The sequence below is a fragment of the Bos mutus genome, chromosome 6 (assembly GCF_027580195.1).
Source record: "Bos mutus isolate GX-2022 chromosome 6, NWIPB_WYAK_1.1, whole genome shotgun sequence".
In the NCBI taxonomy this organism is placed as follows: domain Eukaryota; kingdom Metazoa; phylum Chordata; class Mammalia; order Artiodactyla; family Bovidae; genus Bos; species Bos mutus.
In genome coordinates this window covers 91574294-91596519 of record NC_091622.1, presented here as the reverse complement: position 1 = coordinate 91596519, position 22226 = coordinate 91574294, and the positions used below count along the sequence as shown (strand labels likewise).

The 22226-nt window shown below is 40.3% G+C and overlaps 1 protein-coding gene across 1 annotated transcript in view; it reads left to right on the top strand.

Annotated features, from left to right (window-relative positions):
• The first annotated feature begins 3435 nt into the window (after positions 1-3435).
• CCNI (cyclin I) overlaps positions 3436-22226 on the top strand; it is a 38816-nt gene continuing 20025 nt past the window's right edge. The window contains exons 1-2 of the mRNA XM_005899152.3: positions 3436-3974; positions 10520-10676. Coding sequence (XP_005899214.2) covers positions 10563-10676 — 114 coding nt within the window. The 5' untranslated portion in view covers positions 3436-3974; positions 10520-10562. The remainder of the gene's footprint in view (positions 3975-10519; positions 10677-22226) is intronic.

Here is a 22226-nt window from a genome sequence, read left to right as displayed (position 1 = left end):
TCATGGACAGAGGAGCCTGGCGGGCTACAGTCCATGGGGTCGCAAAGAGTCGGATGCGACTGAGCACACACACACACCATGTGCAGAAAGGTAGTTTATTATTTGGGACAAAATATTCCTAAAAATTTTTAATTGAAAAAATATGAATTCCCTATCAATACAGTAGTATTAACTTTTTCTTTATATGCCTTATTTTCTCACAGAATTTCAAAGACTTTTCATTTGTTATAACTTCAATTCATTTTAAAAATGATATTAGTTATTAATAAAAAAGTGATGGTAATAAAATGTAAATTCTTGTGAATGCATAATGAAGAAAAAGAATGTCCATATTTTTTGTTAGGACAACTGGAACAAGTTCCTTACTTACCAATTACTTATAACTACAGATTAAACTGTCATTGGCAATCTCACAGACAGTAAGACAGTTTTATTAAAACTAAGTTTCACAAAGGCTATGTAATGAAGTAAGAGCTCTTAAATACTCTGGGTTAAATTTTAATTGAGTCAAATCTTCTGCCAAGCACTTTGGCAAACTGGTATTCATCAAAAGCCATAAAAATGCAAATAACCCAGAAAAAAGTTACACGTGAAGATGTTAATTGTTCTTTTTGTTTTTTCCCTTGGTTTTTTGGTAACGGCTTTATTGATATATAATTCACATCTCAGATAATTCACCCATTTAATGTGCACCATCCAGTAGCTTTTAGTAACTTAGAGTTTGCAACCATCACCCCAATCAACTGTAAAATACTTTCATCAAAAAGAAACCCCAAAACTTTTACTCATCATTTCCCAATCACATCTCCATTCTTAAGCAACCACTAATCTACTTTCTGAGGCTTCCCAGGTGGCACTAGTGGCAAAGAATCCGCCTGCCAATGCAGGAGAGGTAAGAGACATGAGTTTGATCCCTGGGTCAGGAAGATACCCTGGAGGAAGACATGGCAACCCACTCCAGTATTTGTGCCTGGAGAATCCCATGGACAGAGGATCCTGGTGAGCCATGGACCAGAGGGTCATAATGAGTCGGACATGAGTGAAGCCACTTAGCACCTGCACAATCTACTCTTGTCTATAGATTTGCCTATTCTGAACATTTCATATAAATAGAATCATTATGCTAAGTAAAAGCAGCCAGCCACAAAAGACCGCACATTGTTTACAACGGTTATCCATGTTACACCATGTATCAGTACCTCCTTATGGCCAAATATCATTTCACTGTATAGACATTTGACCATGCATTCACAGTTGTGTGTGTTGTCTGTGTTGTCTCCCTTTTCGGTCATGATAAATAATGCCCTTCTGAACATTTACATACAAGTTTCTGCATGGACATGTTTACATTTCTTTTGACTACATACCTGGGAATGGAATTGGTATTATTCTTACAGTACTGAAAATCATAAGCAATTTCACTGTCCAACAAAGAATGGTATTATGCAAAATAAATGTTGCCTATGTAGAAGGAAGACCATGCAGCCATACAGACCATGCAAGAAAAAGGATGTGAGTGTGCTAAGCCGCTTCAGTTGTGTCAGACTCTGTGCAACCCTATGGACTGTAGCCAGCCAGGCTCCCCTGTCCATGGGGATTTTCCAGGCAAGAATATTGGAGTGGGTTGCCATGCCCTCCTCCAGGGGATCTTCCCCAATCCAGGGATTGAACCTGTCTCTTCTGTCTCCTGCATTGGCAGGGGGGTTCTTTACAGCTAGTGCCACCTGGGAAGTCCGGGGTAAAAAAAAAAAAAAAGCAAAGTACGACCTTCTTAAAATCCTTTCTGGGTTTCCCTTCCCTGTTCTGTCATAGGGACCTGCCCTCTGCCTCTGACCTCAGAGCTCTCCCCCTCAATTCTCTGAAGACCAGCCACACTGCTTTTAGAGATTTTTTAAAATATCTAAGATCCAGAGTCTTTGCATTTGTTTCCTCTGCTTGTATCACAGTTTCCCCACTTTGATGACCACTGGTTTCAAGTATCATCTTAAATGTCTCTTCCTCAAAGAAACCTTCTCTGATATCCCTAACTAGTCTAGGATTAGGTGTTTCCATAGCAGCCTGCAATTTTCCATCTTAATACTGCTAACTGTTTATTCAGTCAGTGATCAAGTATTGAGAGCCTTTTACATGCAGGAATACACGGTAAAATAAAACATGCAAGACCCCAGACATCCTAGACCTTATATTCTACAGAGGGAATGCAACATACAAGTAAACAAATCACCCTACTGGGTGATTTTAGTTAATGATAATTAGCTCCACGGTTTTCCTCTGTGTTTGGATAGTAAACTCCACGGAGGTAGAAGCTATTTGTCTTAGTTACTTCCAGTTTGCTAGAGCTTATTAGCACCTAGCTGGCTGAATAAGCTAAAAACAAATTTAAGTGACTGTTAAAAACAGGCATATAAAAAACAGAAATGGAAAACACAAATGTAACTACTTCTGTAAACAGTTCAGTTTGAGGGTTTTTTTCCTTTTTCAAAACTTTCTGTAATTCTATTCTTTTTATAACTACAACAATTTTAAAAGATAAGCAAAAAATCACCAAAGTCCGTAAAGAAACCCCAAATAAAACACATTTATATGTTATCACACACTCATTAACAGACGTGGTAGTAAACCTACACTGAAATACTCAGATGCGTTGGTTAACAGTATAGAATTTCCTTGGCGCCTTACCAAGTAGGTTCCCGGCTGCCAGCAATGTAATTTACAAAAAAAAGGTGCTTAAGAATATGCCCCCCGCAATTTCCCCGATCTCTAATACACTTGAGAATCTCCCTACCCTGGACGTGGCAGCAAAAAAAAACAAAAACAAAAAAACCCTGAAATTCTATTTTTCTGTCAACGATGAGAAGAGAACACAGAACTTTTTGCGAGGTCAACAAAGAATGCAAGACTTTTACACAACAGATCGCCGGCTTTTCCCCAAAAGATCCTTTTACAAGCCCCAAAGACAAAAGATGGGCTGGTAAAACTAGGTAGCCCTAGGTTTGGCCAGGAGAGCATCCAGATAAAACCCCACCCCCTACCAGAGCACTCAGCCTGGTCTTTCTTTCCCCCGGGCGCATGCGCAGCGCACTCTCCTGCCTCCGCACGCCTTTTCCAGCGAGACGAGGAGGCGCTTACGTCACCATGCCGTCGAAGAGAAAACCCTTCCGCTGCTCCACGGGAAAACGAGTCCACGCACCTTTAGCTTTCCTTACCCCTCCTCCTACCCCAATGCCAAAGACTTTCCCAGTCCGTTGCCAACATCCCAGCTTTTTGCCGAACTTCTGAGTATGTTCGTTGGACGGAAAAGGCGGCGGAAAGGGAAAATGGGAGGATGAGAGACCAGACCAGGGTTGTTTACGGAGAGCGAGCGAGTCTAGGAATCGGTCCGCGAGGGCGGAGCCGAGGAAGCCGGCACTTCTTTCTCTCTTCCCCTCCCTCCCCAGCCTTCCCCGCGAGCGGACGCGGCATCGCCTCTGTCTCGCTTTTTTCTTATTTTTCTCCCCCCTTTCCCCTTCCTTTTTTTTTTTTTTCATTTTTTCCCCCTTCCCCCCCTTTCACCATTTCCCCTTGGAGGCGCTTCCCCTGGGCAGGGGCAGAGCCGGTCTCACCCCCCGCCTCTCCCCGGCCCCCGCCGCCCTATGGCGAGAGGGAACCCCCTCCCCACCCGGGCACAAGCGGCGGCGGTTGGAGGAGCGGGACCGGCGGCGGCGGCCTCAGGTCCGGGGGCGTCATGGAACTAATTCGCTGACCAACCCACCGGCTGCAGCCGTGCGTCCCGCTCGAGCGCCAGCTCCCGCGCCCTCCGGCCCGCTTCCCCCTCTTCTCCCTCCTCAGTCGGCCCGGTCCTGGTCCCGCGCGTCTCGTCGCCGCGCGCAGAGGAAAATGAGGTGGTAACGGGCCCCCGGATGACCCCTCGTCACCACTTTGAGGTCTACAGTTCTGCCGGGGAGGAGGAGGAGGAGGAAGAAGAAGAGGAGAAGGTGAGGGGCGGGGACGGTCCCCGCCACCCGCGCGCGACCCCCTCCAGCGCCGCGCGCTCCGTCTGGGAAATCTGCCGGACACCCCCCACCCCACCCCTCTCACCAACAACTCGGCACCTGCCCAGTTTGGAAACAGCTCCGCTGGGTTCCCTTTCGGGCCAATTTTTTCCGTCAGCGCGTAACTTTTTTTGTAGCTGCAGCAAATCGCCTCCTAGTGCGCGTTCTAGGCTCCGCGAGCCCGGGGGATACACAAAGAAGGGGACACACCCCCAACCCTAGACCTCAAGGGGCCCGGGGGAAGATCGTTCACTTTGCAAAGCAGGCGGTGCCGGGGACGGGACGGGACGGGGCGGGGCGGGGCGGGGTGGGGGGGCAGATGATGGGGAGAACCTACGGGAAGGCGGGGGAGAGAGGAACGTTACCCTTGGTTTTGGGTGGTGGGGAGATCTGGCGAAGGAGCTGAGCTTAGAGTTTGCACCCTAAGGGCAGATAAGAAGACCGAAAAGTTGAAGAGGGCGGAAGGCCCTCTGCCGAGCTAGTGATTCCACTGCAGATCGTTTGGGTAGGAGTTGCGAATTAGATAGCAAAGTAGTGGAAGTATCTTTCCGGAGGTAGGATGGCATTAGACTGGAGATCTTTGAATGTCAAAAGTATTCAACTTTTATTCTGTCGGTGGGAGCCACTCAGCGTTTGAACAACAGCAGTGTGACATGATGTTAATAGTAACACTTGTTGAGGCTTACTATTGGACAAGCATGGTTCTAAGTGGTTTGGAACTTACTGAATCTTAACAGGGGTAGTGGGTCAGAAACATTTTACAAATGAGGGAAACTGAGGCTCCATAAAATTAATTTTTCCTACTAGATGACAGCCAGGACACGGTGGCCAGAATTCCATCCTAGACAGTCTGACTGTGCTGTACAGTCTGTATCTCGGAAAAAATTAAAGTAGTGTTATCTGCTTCTAGCTTTTCCAGGTCATTTGTGGCAGACAAAGTAGAAGGGAACAGACAAGGAAGAATGGACAGGATTCAGATTTGCTAGTCTGGGACCAGACATGAGAAATTCCGAGCTTCTGAACTAGAAGTTTCTAAATACTGATGAAGAGCAGACCAGTAGAATCAGCGTGTTTGGGGAAGGTGCACTTGGATGGTTTGCAGTTAAACTGAGTTAATTGAGTTTTCATGGCAGTGTGACATACTAGTTTAGAATAGAACTCTCAAATGTTTCTTGGTTAAGATTGGAAGCTTAACGGTGTGTACGTGTTTTATTCTGATTGTATGCCACAATCAAAGGTGAAAAGTATTCACCTTTCTGTGCATGTTTCTTCGTCTTTAAAAGAGGCTTAATAAAAATACAAACTTAATAATGTGCTTCCCTGGTAGCTCAGTCCGTAAAGGATCTGCCTGCACTGCAGGAGACGTGGGTTTGATCCCTGGGTCCAGAACATCCCCTGGAGAACAGCAAGCCCATGGAGTTGAAAGAGTTGGGCACAACTTGGTGACTAAACTCCCACCACCAAACTAATACCGTTCTTTGAGTTTGAGGAGTTAATATGGCAGTATTTTGAACAATACCTGGCCAAGTGATAAGCACTTAACTATTTTTTAGCTAAGCACTTAATAAGTGTAAACTATTACTATTATTTATTTAGCACAGTGCTGAACTCTGGAGAGTGTTTGCCATCAAGGTTAATAGGAGAGACCATCCTACAGATAATCAGTTATCACAGTAAAGTTATCCACTTCAGTAAACTTAACATTGATACTTTTACTTTTGTCATATCTGTTGGAATTCTCATTATATCAGTTGACCCAAAAGTGACCCTCTCTCTACAGGATCCAGATATTGAGTTTATATCTTATCTGCAATAGCCAGATCAGATACTGCAGTTTCACTTTTCTGTAGGTTGGAAAATCTGGAACATCCCTACGGATGTTCTCCATGCTTGTATTATTTATATCCCCTTTTTTTGAAGTTTAAGGAAATATGACATCTTTGTTATGTTTCCCTGTTGTGTTTTGTTTTTTCTGTTGATATGGTGTAGGGCTTCCCTTGTGGCTCAGCTGGTAAAGAATCCACCTGCAACACAGGAGACCTGGGTTCAATCCCTGGGTTGGGAATATCCCCTGGAGAATGGAAAGGCAGCCCACTCCAGTGGCAGAATTCCATGGACTGTATAGTCCATGGGGTTGCAAAGAGTCAGACAGGACTGAGCGACTTTCATTTCACTTCGTGGCGTGTTACATTGATTTCTGAATGTTAAACCAACTTTGCATTCCTGGGCTAAATCCCACTTGGTTATGGTGTGTAATCCACTTTTTATGTTTTCAGATACAGATTGCTAGTATTTTGTTGATGAATTCTGCCTCTGTATTTAAAAGAGATATATATTGGCCTACAGTTTTCCTACTGTAGTCTTTGGTTTTGGTAGCAGGATCATAACTGGCCTTATAAAATGAGTTGAGAAGGGCTCCTCCTCTTTATTTTTAGGAAGAGTTTATGAAGAATTTGTCTTAATGTTTCTGTAAATGTTTGGTAGAATTCACCAGTGAAGCTATTTGGGCATGGGGTTTTCTTTAGTTTGTCTTACTAATTTTATTTTATTTTATTTTTGTCTTACTAATTTTAGAAAGCTGGCAGATCCTAGTGAGCCACCCTGGTGAGAGTACCTAAAGGAATGAAAAAAGTTTTGACAAGAGATAATTAATTACTGATTAAAATTAGGTTTAGAAGAAGTCTTAGAACCTCAAGAGTTGAGTCTGTATCCCGTATAGGTATTTCTTCTAAATAACCTCTTGACAGGTGATTATCTAGTTTACACTCGTGTTTCTGAGGTTGATATTTATGTTTACTTTAAATGAAATTATAGTGAGTCTGTTTATCTCAGATTGTGGAGAATTTGGAAAAGTACCAAGGCAACAAAATTGGAATCTCAGAACATCTCAGCAGAGTATAACAGTAAATGGAATTTGACAAGATGACTTTGTTTAAAGAAAGAATGCATTTAAAGTCCTGAACAAAGATGTAATGTCCTCCCCCAACCCCAAAAAAGGCACCAAAAGCCCCCAGCACAATGAGGCGGGGAGGTAGAGAAGTTTGCCTGAGAGTGTACCTTAGAAAGTCTTAAGAGTTTTAGCTGAGCATAAATTTTGTCTCAGTAATTCAATAGTTTCTTTAAAAAAAGTAGCTAGTGATCTTAGAGGGCATTAATAATTAAATTGGTGCTAATTTTGAAGAGCTAAAATCATGTCACATGAGGAACTCTTGAATAGTTTTTCATTTCTGCAGAGGATGAACTGATGAGCACGATAACAGCCTTCAAACATTTGAAGGCTTGATCTTTGAAAGAGATCAGACTTGGGTTTGTTTTGGTTATAGTTTTTTGGTTTTGGCCCCAAGGGCTGAAATGAGCCTTTGATTCTATTTCTGTTTCATCAGGATGCTGCTGTGGGCCCAGTGGGTTACGAAAACATGATATTGATGGATATGATTGCAAAGGAATTTATAGGGAAGATAGTTCTTGGAAGAAATTACCTTTTAGATGGATCTTTCAGGATAGTCTTTCAGGATAGTTTCTATTTTCCACTAAGTTACTTAACTTGTTTCTTAAAAAAGCGCTTCATGCTTGGTATAAAAAATTTGCAAAAATCCAGAAGTTTAAAGAAGCAAAAACAAAATCACTGTCCTGTTAACCAGAGGTAGTTTGCAGTAGGTTAAGCAGTAAGTTAGTGAAATATGTGGGGTGATTCATAGGGAAGAGGATATTAGCTAGAGTTGGGGCAGAGGGAACACAGAAATTGAAGATTAGGCTTGTATATTTTGTTTTTTCAAATTTTAATTTTTATAAAAAATTAGGGACTTTGTTAAAACTAGACATTAAAACATTTTTTTAAAGAATCCCTGGAATCTGAAGCAAATAGGTAATACAGGTACGTAGTTGATAAAATGGAATAGTTATTCGAGGTCTTCAATGAAAAACAGCATTCCCCTGCTGCTTGACTTCCCCACTCTCTTCTCTCCTCATTTCCTAGAGGTTTTCTCATTCCATAGAGGTTAACCACTCTTAGCTTTTTCTCTTGTTATTTAAAAACCATACTTTCAAATAACTACTGCTGTTTTTTGATGTTTGAGTTTTAGATATTATTTATGTTTTCTTCTGAAATATAAAGATGAGGCTCTCTTTCTGCCTTCTAGCTCCCTCATCCTACCAGTGTAGTTTTATCACAGTGTTTGTGTTGAAATCTCTATTCAGTATTTTCATTATTATTGCTTTGTAAATATTGTGGTATATTATTATAGTTCAGTTCAGTTCAGTTGCTCACTCGTGTCTGACTTTACAACCCCATGTACTGTAGCACGCCAGGCTTCCCTGTCGATCACCAGTTTCTGGAGCTTGCTCAAGCTCGTGTCCATTGAGTGGTCATTGATGCCATCCAACCATCTCATCCTGTTTCGTCCTCTTCTACTCCTGCCTTTAATCTTTCCCAGCATCAGGGTCTTTTCTAATTAGTCAGCTCTTCACATCAGGTGGCTGAAGTATTGGAACTTCAGCTTCAACATAGTCCTTCCAATGAATATTCAGAACTGATTTCTTTTAGGATTGACTGGTTTGATCTTGCAGTCCATGGGACTCTCAAGAGTCTTCTCCAACGCCACAGTTCAAAAGCATCAATTCTTTGACTTTCAGCTTTCTTTATGGTCCATCTCTCACATCCATATATAACTACTGGAAAAACCATAGCTTTGACTATACGGACCTTTGTTGGCAAAGTAATGGCTCTGCTTTTTAATATGCTGTCCAGGTTTTCATAGCTTTTCTTATTATATTTTCTTATATTTACTTTCTTGCATAATCTCTTTTTCTGAATTTAATAACCTTTTTTAGTTGCTTTGTTGTTGTTCAGTCACTAAGTTGTGTCCAACTTTTTGCAGCCCCATGGACTGCAGCATGCCAGTCTTCCCTGTCCTTCACTATCAGCGGGAGTTTGCCCAAAAAATCTATCTGCCAGTGCAGGAGACTCCAGAGATGCAGGTCTACCCCTGGGTCAGAAAGATCCCTTGGAATAGGAAATGGCAACCCACTCCAGAATTCTTGCCTGGAGAATCCTATGGTCAGAGGAACCTGGCTGGCTACAGTCCATAGGGTTGCAGAATCTGAGCATGCATGCACATACATGTCCATTGAGTTGGTGATGCCATCCAACCATTTCATCCTTTGTTGCCCCCACCCCCTTCTCCTCCTAGCCTCATTCTTTCCCAGCATCAGGGTCTCTTTCAGTGAATCGGCTCTTCACATCAGGTGGCCAAAGTATTGGAGATTCAGTATCAGTCCTTCCAATGAATGTTCAGGGTTGATTTTCTTTAGGATTGACTGGTTTGATCTCTTTGCTGTCCAGGGGACTCTCAAGAGTCTTCTCTGGCACCATAATTCGAAAGCATCAATTCTTTGGCAGTTAACTTTCATCAAATCTAATTAAGTTTTCTTCACATCCTTCCACAGTGTCTCCAGTTTTCTACATACAGTTAAATCTCTGTGGTTTCCTTTTTTTTTTTTTTTTTAACTTTAATGTAGAAACATCTCTCAGACTCTCAGATGCTTTGTGCTGATCTAGACTTTGCTTTTTAGACTTGCTCATTTTAGAGTGCCAGTTACCTTGCATGCTAAGTCACTTCAGCTGTGACTGACTCTTTGCAGCCCTATGGACTGGGGCCTGCCAGGCCCCTCTATCCATGGGATTCTCCAGGCAAGAATACTGGAGTGGGTTGCCATTTCCTCCTCCAGGGGATCTTCCGAACCCACGGATCAAACCCATATCTCTATGTCTCCTGCTTTGGCAGGTGGATTCTTTACCACTAGTGCCAGTTACCTTACTGTTGGGCTTTCTAGATTGGCATTGTCAAGTAGAAATTACTGCCTTGATAGAAATGTTCCTTTGCCGTACTGTCCAGTGCAATATTCACTGTCCACATGCAGCTGTTTAGTACTTGAAATATGGCTAGTGTGACCGAGGAATTTTAACTTTATTCATTTCTGATTTTAATAGCTACTTGTGTAGCTAGTGGATACTCTATTGGGAAGCACAGTTCAGGATGGTTTCATACTTAAGGGGATAGTTTCATACTACGTGGAAATGGTTTTTTTTTTTTTTTTAATGAAGAGACTGTTTAGCCCTTATCTGATTAGATTTTAAACAGGAATATTTGGGACAACTAGTTCTAAAAATTTCTAGTTTAAAAAGCCTATGACTTAGTTTTGACACATTGATGTTTTGATCAAAGTCCAAAGATTCTGTCAATTATATGGTCATGTTTTTGTCTCTCTATAACTGAACTTCAGATTTAAAGGGAGAATGTTTTAGATAACTGATGATTATTGTAAACATTTTAATATATGGTATTTTAAAGAGTTGTAAAATCCTATATTGCCTCATAACATTTTTATTTTATGAATTGCTTAATAAGTACCAACATATTTATACAATGCTACACTTACTATATATGTGTAATTAAATATAGAACATTGTTTTATATTTGCTTTTATAGGTAGCTACATCAAGCTGGGTGGCAGGCAGATCCATAGGATATCATGAAGTTTCCAGGGCCTTTGGAAAACCAGAGATTGTCTTTCCTATTGGAAAAGGCAATCTCTAGGGAAGCCCAGATGTGGAAAGTGAATGTGCCGAAAATACCTACAAATCAGGTAAAGATTTCTCTCTCTTCACTCTAGATAGGTGGCTTTTATTACCACTATTATGTGTAACAGTATCTTGACACTGAATTGGAGAAATATGTATATAAATATGTATATAATACATAAAGATATTCTTTATATGAGAAAAAATGAACTGTTTGCTTTTTTGTTTTATCTGGGTTACACCTTTAGGAATATAAGTATGTCCCTTCCCTTTCCTTGTAGCACAATACTTAGAGTAGGAGGCCTTCTTTATTTCTAGGTACATAGCTCACCTTAGAGGCTGAACATAATCACATCCTTATCTTTAGTGATCAAAACCTTTTTCCTTCATAAATATTAGTAGAGAATTACATAACCTACTAAGGTCGTGTCAGTGTTGAAAACTTCTAGAAAGATAATCACCAGCTTACCTCTTAATTACTGTTGGCTATATGCCTTTTGCTGAGCACTGAAGAATTGATACTTTTGAACTGTGGTGTTGGAGAAGGCTCTTGAGAATCCCTTGGACTGCAAGGAGATCCAACCAGTCCATCCTAAAGGAGATCAGTCCTGGGTGTTCATTGGAAGAACTGATGCTGCAGCTGAAACTCCAATATCTTGGCCACCTCATGCGAAGGGTTGACTCATTGGAAAAGACCCTGATGCTGGGAGGGATTGGGGGCAGGAGGAGAAGGGGATGACAGAGGATGAGATGGCTGGATGGCATCACCGACTCGATGGACATGAGTTTGGGTGAACTCAGGGAGTTGGTGATGGACAGGGAGGCCTGGCGTGCTGTGATTCATGGGGTTGCAAAGAGTCGGACACGACTGAGTGACTGAACTGAAGATATGCCTTTTCTCTTAGAAATTTCATATAATTAGAGTTTTTATTTTTTTAACAAATAGCTGTGAATATGTCTACTCTCCAAAATTTACTGGTATAACATGAGAGTGAAAAACTTGGCCTAAAACTCAACATTCAGAAAATGAAGATCATGGCATCCAGTCCCATCACTTCATGGCAAATAGATGGGGAAACAGTGGAAACAGTGTCAGACTTTATTTTGGGGGGCTCCAAAATCACTGCAGATGGTGACTACAGCCATGAAATTAAAAGACGCTTACTCCTTGGAAGGAAAATTATGTCTAACCTAGATAGCATATTCAAAAGCAGAGACATTACTTTGCCAACAAAGGTCCGTCTAGTCAAGGCTATGGTTTTTCCTGTGGTCATGTATGGATGTGAGAGTTGGACTGTGAAGAAGGCTGAGCGCCAAAGAATTGATGGTTTTGAACTGTGGTGTTGGAGAAGACTCTTGAGAGTCCCTTGGACTGCAAGGAGATCCAACCAGTCCATTCTGAAGGAGATCAGCCCTGGGATTTCTTTGGAAGGAATGATGCTAAGGCTGAAACTCCAGTACTCTGGCCACCTCATGCAAAGAGTTGACTCATTGGAAAAGACTCTGATGCTGGGAGGGACTGGGGGCAGGAGGAGAAGGGGACGACAGAGCATGAGATGGCTGGATGGCATCACTGACTCGATGGACGTGAGTCTGAGTGAACTCTGGGAGTTGGTGATGGACAGGGAGGCCTGGTGTGCTGCGATTCATGGGGTCACAAAGGGTCGGACACGACTGAGCAACTGAACTGAACTGAACACATCGTTTATCCCTAGTACCTAGCTTTGTGCTTGGGATAAAGAATATGGCGAATAAATTTTCAGTATGTGTAAGCAAATGACAGTATCTAAGCTTCCCTGGTAGCTTAACAGTAAAGAATCCCCCCTGCAATGCAGGAGACTTGGGTTCAATCCCTGGGTTGGGAAGAATTTCTATCCCCTGGAATAGGAAATGGCAACCCACTCCAGTATTCTTGCCTGGAGAATTCCATGGACAGAGCAGCCTAGTGGGTTGCAGTCCATGGAGTCATAAGAGTCGGACATGACGTAGTGCTAAACCACCACACCATAGGTTATTGATGTCTATGTGCTTTTTCTAATTCCAGCCTACTTTTATCTTCTTTCCCACAAGCTGAAGAAATACATGTTTTGCTTTTAGTGTTACTTAATTGTTGTTTTGGGAATTGGAAAATTAGTTAATCTGAAAGCCTTTTATACTAGGACCATTTGCATGTGTTATCAAATACATTTAATATCTTACTTGATCCTTTGAGGGCTTCCCTTATAGAGTCCATAAGATCGCACACACTTGATCCTTTGAAAAAGGCAGTAGTCCCAAATTGCTCAGGATTTCAAATAGTAAGTAGTAGAGTTATAATTTTGAACTTGAGGCAGTTTTCTTCCCATTATACTTTTTATTTTTATATGCTTGTGTGATTCAGTCATTCAGTAAATGTTTAAGTGTGATATTCTGAGCACTGTTCTAGCATTGGGGATACAACTGTGAGAAAAACAGAAATTTCTGCTCTTATGTTCTGACATTCTAATAAGCCTCAAAGCTTTATTACATCTGCTTTTAAAACCATTTTTTTCTCCTATTATCTCAAGTCAGCATGCAACCAGCATGCATGATAAACTTTTATAACATGGTCTTTGAAGGTGATTTCTATCAAGATGATAGTATATTGCTATATTGTCACTTATTCTGACCTATTTTTATAGCTATTTTAACAGATATTATTAATGTGTAATACCAGAGAACAGAACAGGATCAGAACTTCTAAGACGGATCTTTTTAAGGTTTTGCCTTTGGTAATGCCAAGTAGAAGCCCTACTTAGTGTTAGTCACTCAGTCGTGTCTGACTCTTTGTGATTCCATGGACTGTAGCCCTCCAGGCACCTCAATCCACAGATTCTCTAGGCAAGAATGCCGGAGTGGGTTGCGATTCCCTTCCCCAGGGGATATTCCCAATCCAGAAATTGAACCTGGGTTTCCAGCCTTGCAGGCAGATTCTTCACCATCTGAGCTACCAGGCAATCCTAGAAGCTCTACTTAGTTCCTGTAAAATGTATGTGGGCTTAGTCTGATGGTGATAGGAAATAAGATAGAGATGGGAGTGAAGAGCTATAGGGGCTTGAGCTGCTTGACAGAAGAACCTCAAGGACACTTACCTGTTCTAATTCTTTTATTTTCTTCTGCAACTCTCAGGGACTGGTTTTCTACTTCCCTTTTCACAATTTCTTCTAACTGTGATTTCCCTCCTTTTTCACTCTTTGTGTAAGAGAAATAGTCTTGTCTCTAAACCAATTTTTTTATTTTGGGGCTTTTTTTTTTTTTTTTTTTGGTGCTGGTTAAAGCGGAAAAATAAAATATTTTTAAGCTTTTTCTCCTCTAGTTTTCTTCTCCCCACCTCTACTTTCACCTAAACACTACTACAAGGTCATTTTCTTAAAATTTTCATCTCCTGTCTTACAGTTTAGGACAGAGTAGAGTGGTCACGCAAGAATATATTACACATCTATCACTTCCCTTCAGTTTGCTTCTACAACACTCTGTTCTTCACATATGATAGCACACACTATTATAATTTCCTGATGATTTGACTTAAGTTTCAGTTCAGTTGCTCAGTTGTGTCCGACTCTTTGCGACCCCATGAATCCCAGCACACCAGGCCTCCCCGTCCATCACCAACTCCCAGAGTTCACTCAAACTCACGTCCGTCGAGTCGGTTATGCCATCCAGCCATCTCATCCTCTGTTCGTCCCTTCTCGTCCTGCCGCCAATCCTTCCCAGCATCAGAGTCTTCTCCAATGAGTCAACTCTTCGCATGAGGTGGCCAAAGTACTGGAGTTTCAGCTTTAGCATCATTCCTTCCAAAGAACACCCAGGACCCAATCTCCTTTAGATGGACTGGTTGGATCTCCTTGCAGTCCAAGGGACTCTCAAGAGTCTTCTCCAACACCACAGTTCAAAACCATCAATTCTTTGGCGCTCAGCCTTCTTCACAGTCCAACTCTCACATCCATACATGACCACAGGAAAAACCATAGCCTTGACTAGACGGACCTTTGTTGGCAAAGTAATGTCTCTGCTTTTGAATATGCTATCTAGGTTAGACATAACTTTCCTTCCAAGGAGTAAGCGTCTTTTAATTTCATGGCTTTAGTCACCATCTGCAGTGATTTTGGAGCCCCCCAAAATAAAGTCTGACACTGTTTCCACTGTTTCCCCATCTATTTGCCATGAAGTGATGGGACCAGATGGCATGATCTTCGTTTTCTGAATGTTGAGCTTTAAGCCAACTTTTTCACTCTCCTCTTTCACTTTCATCAAGAGGCTTTTTAGTTCTTCCTCACTTTCTGCCATAAGGCTGGGGTCATCTGCATATCTGAGATTATTGATATTTCTCCCGCAATCTTGATTCCAGCTTGTGCTTCTCCCAGCCCAGCGTTTCTCATGATGTACTCTGCATATTGGTTAAATAAGCAGGGTGACAATATACAGCCTTGACGTACTCCTTTTCCTATTTGGAACCAGTCTGTTGTTCCATGTCCAGTTCTAACTGTTGGTTCCTGACCTGCATATAGGTTTCTCAAGAGGCAGGTCAGGTGGTCTGGTATTCCCATCTCTTTCAGAATTTTCCACAGTTCATTGTGATCCACACAGTCAAAGGCTTTGGCATAGTCAATAAAGCAGAAATAGATGTTTTTCTGGAACTCTCTTGCTTTTTCGATGACTTTAGTTTACTGGCATATAATTGGCTCACAGTAAATGTTTGTTAAATGAACATTTATTATCATTTTTTTATAATTCATTCAGGCTAGAGAAGTTCTTTTATATATTAATAGTACTTTCAAGTACACAAAAATTTTGTTACAAATTCAGGGGAAAAAACTGAAGACTGGTTAAAGTGACATGTACTTTCAGACATATTTTTTTTTAATAGATACAAAGATAAATCTGCCTCAGACTGTTTATATAAAGATGATTTTCATTAGAATTTTGAAAATCTAAGGATCCTTAAAGGCCATCTAATTTTGTGTTTCCAAATGTAGGATCTTGAATCACTGGGCTCCTCGGTGTATGAGAATCACCAGGAGGTGTCCTGCAGATTCCTCTCCCAGACTACTGGACTTGGGTGGCAACTATGGGAATTTGTATTGTAAAAAACATCATAGTTTTGTTATAGCTCAGTTGGTAAACAATCCGCCTGCCAGGAGACCCCAGTTTGATTCCTGGGTAGGGAAGATCCACTGGAGAAGGGATAGGCTACCCACTCCAGTATTCTTGGGCTTCCCTTGTGGCTCAGCTGGTAAAGAATCCGCCTGCAATGTGGGAGGCTGGATTCAATCCCTAGGTTGGGAAGATCCCCTGGAGAAGGGAAAGGCTGTCCACTCCAGTATTCTGGCCTGGAGAATTCCATGGACTGTGTAGCCCGTGGGGTTGCAAAGAGTCGGACATGACTGAGCAGCTTTAACTTCACTTTGTTAATATGTGTTAGGTCTGGGAAATACTGATTCGGTCTAATCACATAATAAAAAAAGTTTTTTGACATCTCTGATAAATGATCCTCTACTTTGTCTATTCCACCGTAGAAAAGCTCTACCAGTTATTGGAGATTTTTTCCTGAATTGAATCTGAAAACTGCTTCTTTCAGTTGGCTATCTGTTGGTTCTAATTCTGTACACTGAAGCAGTACAGGATAAGTTTGTTCTCTTTTGTCTACTTATAATCCTTTTAAGCTTGAAAAGTCCTCTCTTCCAATTATATATCCTTTGTTCTTGAACCATTTTTCACTTGACAAGGTTTCCCCTTTTTACCATCTACTTTTTTCCCCTCTGCATACACTCTTTTTACCATGTTTCTTAAATCATTGATATTCAAGTTGTGCTCATTAATAAGCAGTGGAATGAAACTATTACCTCACTTTATCTTGGCTTGATAATTTCATTAGTATAGCCCTAAATTAAAAAAAAGAAATTGTTTTGGCAGTAATGTCTTGTTGTTGGCTTATTATACTGAACTTGTTTTTAAAACCTTTTCTGTTTTGTTTCTCTGCTTTTAAGTAGAATTTCCCTTATCCTGGATGTACTTTTTAAGTTTTTGACTTAGATGCACTGTTTCATATTTATTCTTAAAATTTTAAATTGTTGACATTTATCTGTTGATAAATTGATGCTGGCCTATTTTTCTAGCTTTAAAATTATTACCTAATATATTGGAGCTTCTCTGGTGGCTCAGCAGTAAAGAATCCACCTGCAGTGTGGATCCCTGGAGAAGGAAATGGCAACCCACTCCAGTATTCTTGCCTGGGAAATCTCATGGACAGAGGAGCCTGGTGGGCTACAGTCCTAGGGGTCACAAAGAGTCGGACACGACTTAGTGACTAAACAACATCATCATCTAATATATTCAGTTCAGTTCAATCGCTCAGTCGTGTCCGACTCTTTGCGACCCCATGAACTGCAGTACGCCAGGCCTCCCTGTCCATCACCAACTCGAGTTTACTCAAACTCATAACTATTGAGTTGGTGATGCCATCCAGCCATCTCATCCTCTGTCATCCCCTTCTCCTCCTGCCCTCAATCTTTCCCAGCATCAGTCTTTTCAAATGAGTCAGCTCTTCCCATCGGGTGGCCAAAGTATTGGAGTTTCAGCTTCAACATCAGTCCTTCCAATGCACATTCAGGACTGATTTCCTTTACGATGGACTGGTTGGATCTCCTTGCAGTCCAAAGGACTCTGAAGAGTCTTCTCCAACACCACACTTCAAAAGCATCAATTCTTCGGTGCTCAGCTTTCTTTATAGTCCAACTCTCACATCCATACATGACTACTAAAAAACCCATAGCCTTGACTAGATGGACTTTTGTTGGCAAAGTCATGTCTCTGCTTTTGAATATGCTGTCTAGGTTGGTCATAATTTTTTTTCCAAGGAGTAAGTGTCTTTTAATTTCATGGCTGCAATCACCATCTGCAGTGATTTTGGAGCCCAAAAAAATAAAGTCTGCCACTATTTCCACTGTTTCTCCATCTATTTGCCATGAAGTGATAGGACCAGATGCCATGATCTTTGTTTCTGAATGTTGAGCTTTAAGCCAACTTTTTCACTCTTCTCTTTCACTTTCATCAAGAGGCTCTTTAGTTCTTCATTTTCTGCCATAAGGGTGGTATCATCTGCATATCTGAGGTTATTGATATTTCTCCCGCAGTCTTGATTCCAGTTTGTGCTTCCTCCAGCCCAGCGTTTCTCATGATGTACTCTGCATATAAGTTAAATAAGCACGGTGACAATAAACAGCCCTGACATACCCCTTTTCCTATTTGGAGCCAGTCTGTTGTTCCATGTCCAGTTCTAACTGTTGCTCCCTTACCTGCATATAGGTTTCTCAAGAGGCAGGTCAGGTGGTCTGGTATTCCCATCTCTTTCAGAATTTTCCACAGTTTATTGTGATCCACAATAACAGTCAAAGGCTTTGGCATAGTCAATAAAGCAGAAATAGATGTTTTTCTGGAACTCTTGCTTTTTCGATCATCCAGCAGATATTGGCAGTTTGATCTCTGGTTCCTCTGCCTTTATCTAAAACCAGCTTGAATATCTGGAAGTTTATGGTTCACGTATTGTTATATCCTGGCTTGGAGAATTTTGAGCATTACTTTGCTAGCGTGTGAGATGAGTGCAATTGTGCAGTAGCTTGAGCATTCTTTAGCATTGCCTTTCTTAGGGATTGGAATGAAAACTGACCTTTTCTAGTCCTGTGGCCACTGCTGAGTTTTCCAAATTTGCTGGCATATTGAGTGCAGCACTTTCACAGCATCATTTTTTAGGATTTGAAATAGCTCAACTGGAATTCCATCACCTCCACTAGCTTTGTTCGTAGTGATGCTTCCTAAGGCCCACTTGACTTCACATTGCAGGATGTCTGGCTCTAATATATTAACTTTGTCATTTTTGAACCATCTGTAGATTTGGTAAATAAATATATCTGTTTTGCCCCTAGGTTGGTTTTTTTCTTTTCCTTAAGTAAACAGTTTTCTTAAAGTATATATAGATCATAGAGTGTACAACTCATAAATTTTCACAAAATGACACTAACCACATTACCAGCACCTTCAGAAGCTCTTCTTATGTCTTATATTTACCATCATCTATCTTTTCCCCACAAAGAAACATTAGCCTATATATATCAGAGATTAGTCTTTCTTTGTTTTGAATTATATTTATATATGGAATAATAAAATATGTCCTGGGCTGCTTTGCTCAGCATTATTATTTATTTTATTTTTTTTGTTGTAACATCTCATCATAGGGATTCATTTATCCATTCTTCTATTGATGGTCATTAGAGTCTTTTTGTGTATGTCTTTTGGTGAACATACTTCTACATTGCTGTTGAGTATGTTCTTAGAAGTGGAAATGCTAGAACCTAGAATATGTGTATTCTCAGGTTTAGCAGATACCACCAATTGTATTACTTACCCCAGTCGTTATACCACTTTTACACCCCATTTTTTTCTTTTTACTCTTACAGCAGAGTATGAAAGTCCCAGGTTGCCCTGCATCCTTGTGAACCTTGATATTGTCTGTCTTTTTCATTTTAATTATTCTCTCGTGAGTGTGTTAATAGTGTCACATTGGGTTTTATTTTGCATTTCCTGGGTAGCTAATGAAATTCAGCTTTTCATGTGCTAATTGGCCATTGACTATCTTTTTTGGTGAAATGTGTGTTCACATCTTTCACCTGGGTTCTGTTGATTTCCTTTTTAAATTGTTAGAAGTTTTTTGTTTTGCAGGCTCTGTGTATTATACATATCTTCAGCTCTGTATATGTTGACTTTTGATAAATAGATCTTAATTTTTAATGACCAAATATCAGAAATTTTTTCCTTTTTGCTTAGTCCTTTTAAAGAAATGTTTGCCTCACCCAAAGTAGTAAATTTTTTTTTCCCTTTGTGATATGATGTGAAGTAGGAGTCAAAAATAATTTTTCTCCATTTAGAAAACCAGTACTATTGATTAGAAATACAGTTTGTGCCACTGCTCCATAATGTATTTTTGTTATTAATGACGTGACTGCTGTATATGAGTAAATACATTTGTGGGTCAGTTTCTTGCCTCTCTTCATTGATCTCTTCACTTCTCTTAAATACCACACTGCCTCAGTTATTGTAGCATAATAATGTCTTTGGTGGCATATACTTTTTTTTTTTTTCCTTAACAGTTGTCTTGGCTGTTTAAAGCCCTTTGCTCTTCTGTATGTATCAATACTTTTAATACACTTGCCAGTTTTCAAAAAACAAAAAAATTGTGGGGTTTTGGTTTTACTGAATCTGTAGATTGATTTGGGGAAGAATGAACATGTTTATGAGTCTTCTAATCCATGAACATAGAGTATTTCTCCATTTTTCTTTAAAGATGGTCTTCAGTTTCTTTTAATAATGTTTGATAATTTAGGTTTATTCCTGGGTATTTGAGACTTGTTGAGGCTATTACAAATGGTATCATTTTAAATTTTTTATGTGCTTGCTTCTGTATGCTGGTGGATTTTTATATAGACCGTACTAAATTAACTAACTTAGTAGTTTGCAGAGTCTCTAGGATTTTCCGTCTAGTATACTCTGTCATGTCAAATGTGAATAATCGTGGTTTTATTTCGTTCTTTCCAGTCCTTACAACTTTCTTTTTTTCCTGTTTGTCAGAATTAGCTAGGGTTTCCAGAATACTGCTGAAGTCTCCATTTGAGGAGAAAGCTTTCAATGTTTTACCATTAACTCTACTAGTTGCTATATATTTTTTAATCTTTATCAGACTAAGAAATTCCTTTCTCTGCCTTAGTTTGCTTGGAGTTTTTTTTATGAATAAGTGTTGAATTTTTATACATCATTGGATTTTATTAACATTTTGGCTAGGAGTCTTCCATCTAAGGTCATGGGTAAGATTGGTTTGTAATGCCTTTATTAGATTTTCATGATACAGTTATGCTGGCTTTGTAAAATGAGTTGGGAATTATTCCTGCTTTTTTTCCCCCAGTGCTCTCCATTTGTTTAAATTGATACTATTTCTTTCTTAAATGTTGGATGGTTTCACTTCCAAGCCCCTGGGGCCTAGAGATTTATTTGTGGGTAAAACATTTACTAATTAATATCTTTGGTAAGTATGAGGCTAATCGGGTCTTCATTTAAATGTTGTCTCAGTTTTGGTGAATTGTGTTTTTTAAGGAATTCATTTCATCTAAAGTTTCAAATTATTTGTATAAAGTTATTCAGAGTATTCTCTCTTTAACATTCCCTTTTTTATTCCTTAGTTGGCATGTGGTTTTTCTTGATCACTCTTTCTAGAGGTCTGTCAGTCTTTCAGTTCTGTTGATTTTTCCCTATTGTACATTCTTTTTTTTTTTTTTTTAAGTTTTGCTCTTTTTCCATTATTTTTACTTTTTTGGTATAGTTTTCTGTTCTTTATCTTGAGATATAGATGCTTTATCTCAAGAGAAATGTTTTCTTTTTTAATTCATTTAGCGCTATAAAGCATCGCTGTCTACTCTTACTGAGTTTGTTGTTAGATTTCATATTAGGTTCTTAATTTGAGTTGTTACATGTCTCAGTTCTAAAATTTCCCTTTTGGATTTTTTATAGATTTCATTTCTTTAGTGAACATTTTCATCTTCTCATCTGTCTTCCTTCCTCTCTGTGTATCAAGTCCTTTTCTGATAATGCAAAGACCAAGATCTTTGTTGTCCCCCTTTTTTTTCTCCCTTGTTTTTGATTACTTGGTTCTTTGTCTTGTCATGCCTGGTTATTTTTGATTGGTTGCTGAACATCATGAGAAATTGTAGAGGCTCTAGATGTTTTTTTTTTTCTGCAGGAGGGTTCAATCTTCCCAGTGCTGGGCAAACTGAAGAAGAAGCTTGAATCCATTGAAGGACTGTGCTGATGGGAGGCTGGGTTGCTGTTGAGTATGGCTTCATCTATTTCTGGTTGTCCCCAACTTCTAGAGAGTAGCCAAGGATTCCAGCGGAGAGCTTGGAGTGTTTACTAGTGCCCTTATTCCTGGAAGGGTGCTACATTCTTCCCTGAGCTCATTCTTACTTTTCAGAGACTTTCTGCTTAGCCACTTAGAGCCTTGTCCTTCCCAACTTCAGAATTTCATTCAGAAGATTAATTAAGAGGAAAATCAGCTGAGTGTCACATTCAGATTTCTGACCCTCCCTCTTCCCACTAGGTTCTTGGCTCTTCAAGTCACCAAATTTTGACTCTTGCCTTGTAAGACTCCCCAAAACTCTGTTGGTTTCTTTGCTCATACTTTACAGCTCTTGCCATACTCACAAGATGGGCAGATGCCTGAAAGGAGAAGCTATGCAGAGTGTTGACTCATCTCTAATTGTTGCCTCCTCTCTGGAGTCTCGGCTCCTCAAGGCCTGGCTGTCCTAGCAGTTCTGATGCCTTTCTGTCAGTGTTAGTGGCCTTTTTAGCTGTTCTCAACTAGAGTGTAGGTTTGCTGCTCCCTACTCAGTCATAGCCAAAAGCAGTAAGGTGATTTTTTTTAAAGGTATTGAACAGTCGTGACAGGAGATGATGTGGGAGCACAGGAAAGTACTTAGCCCAATTTGAGTAATCAGGAAAAGTGTCTGGTAGGAAGTGATGGTTGAAAAAGCTCTTAAAGGATAAATAAAAAAGCA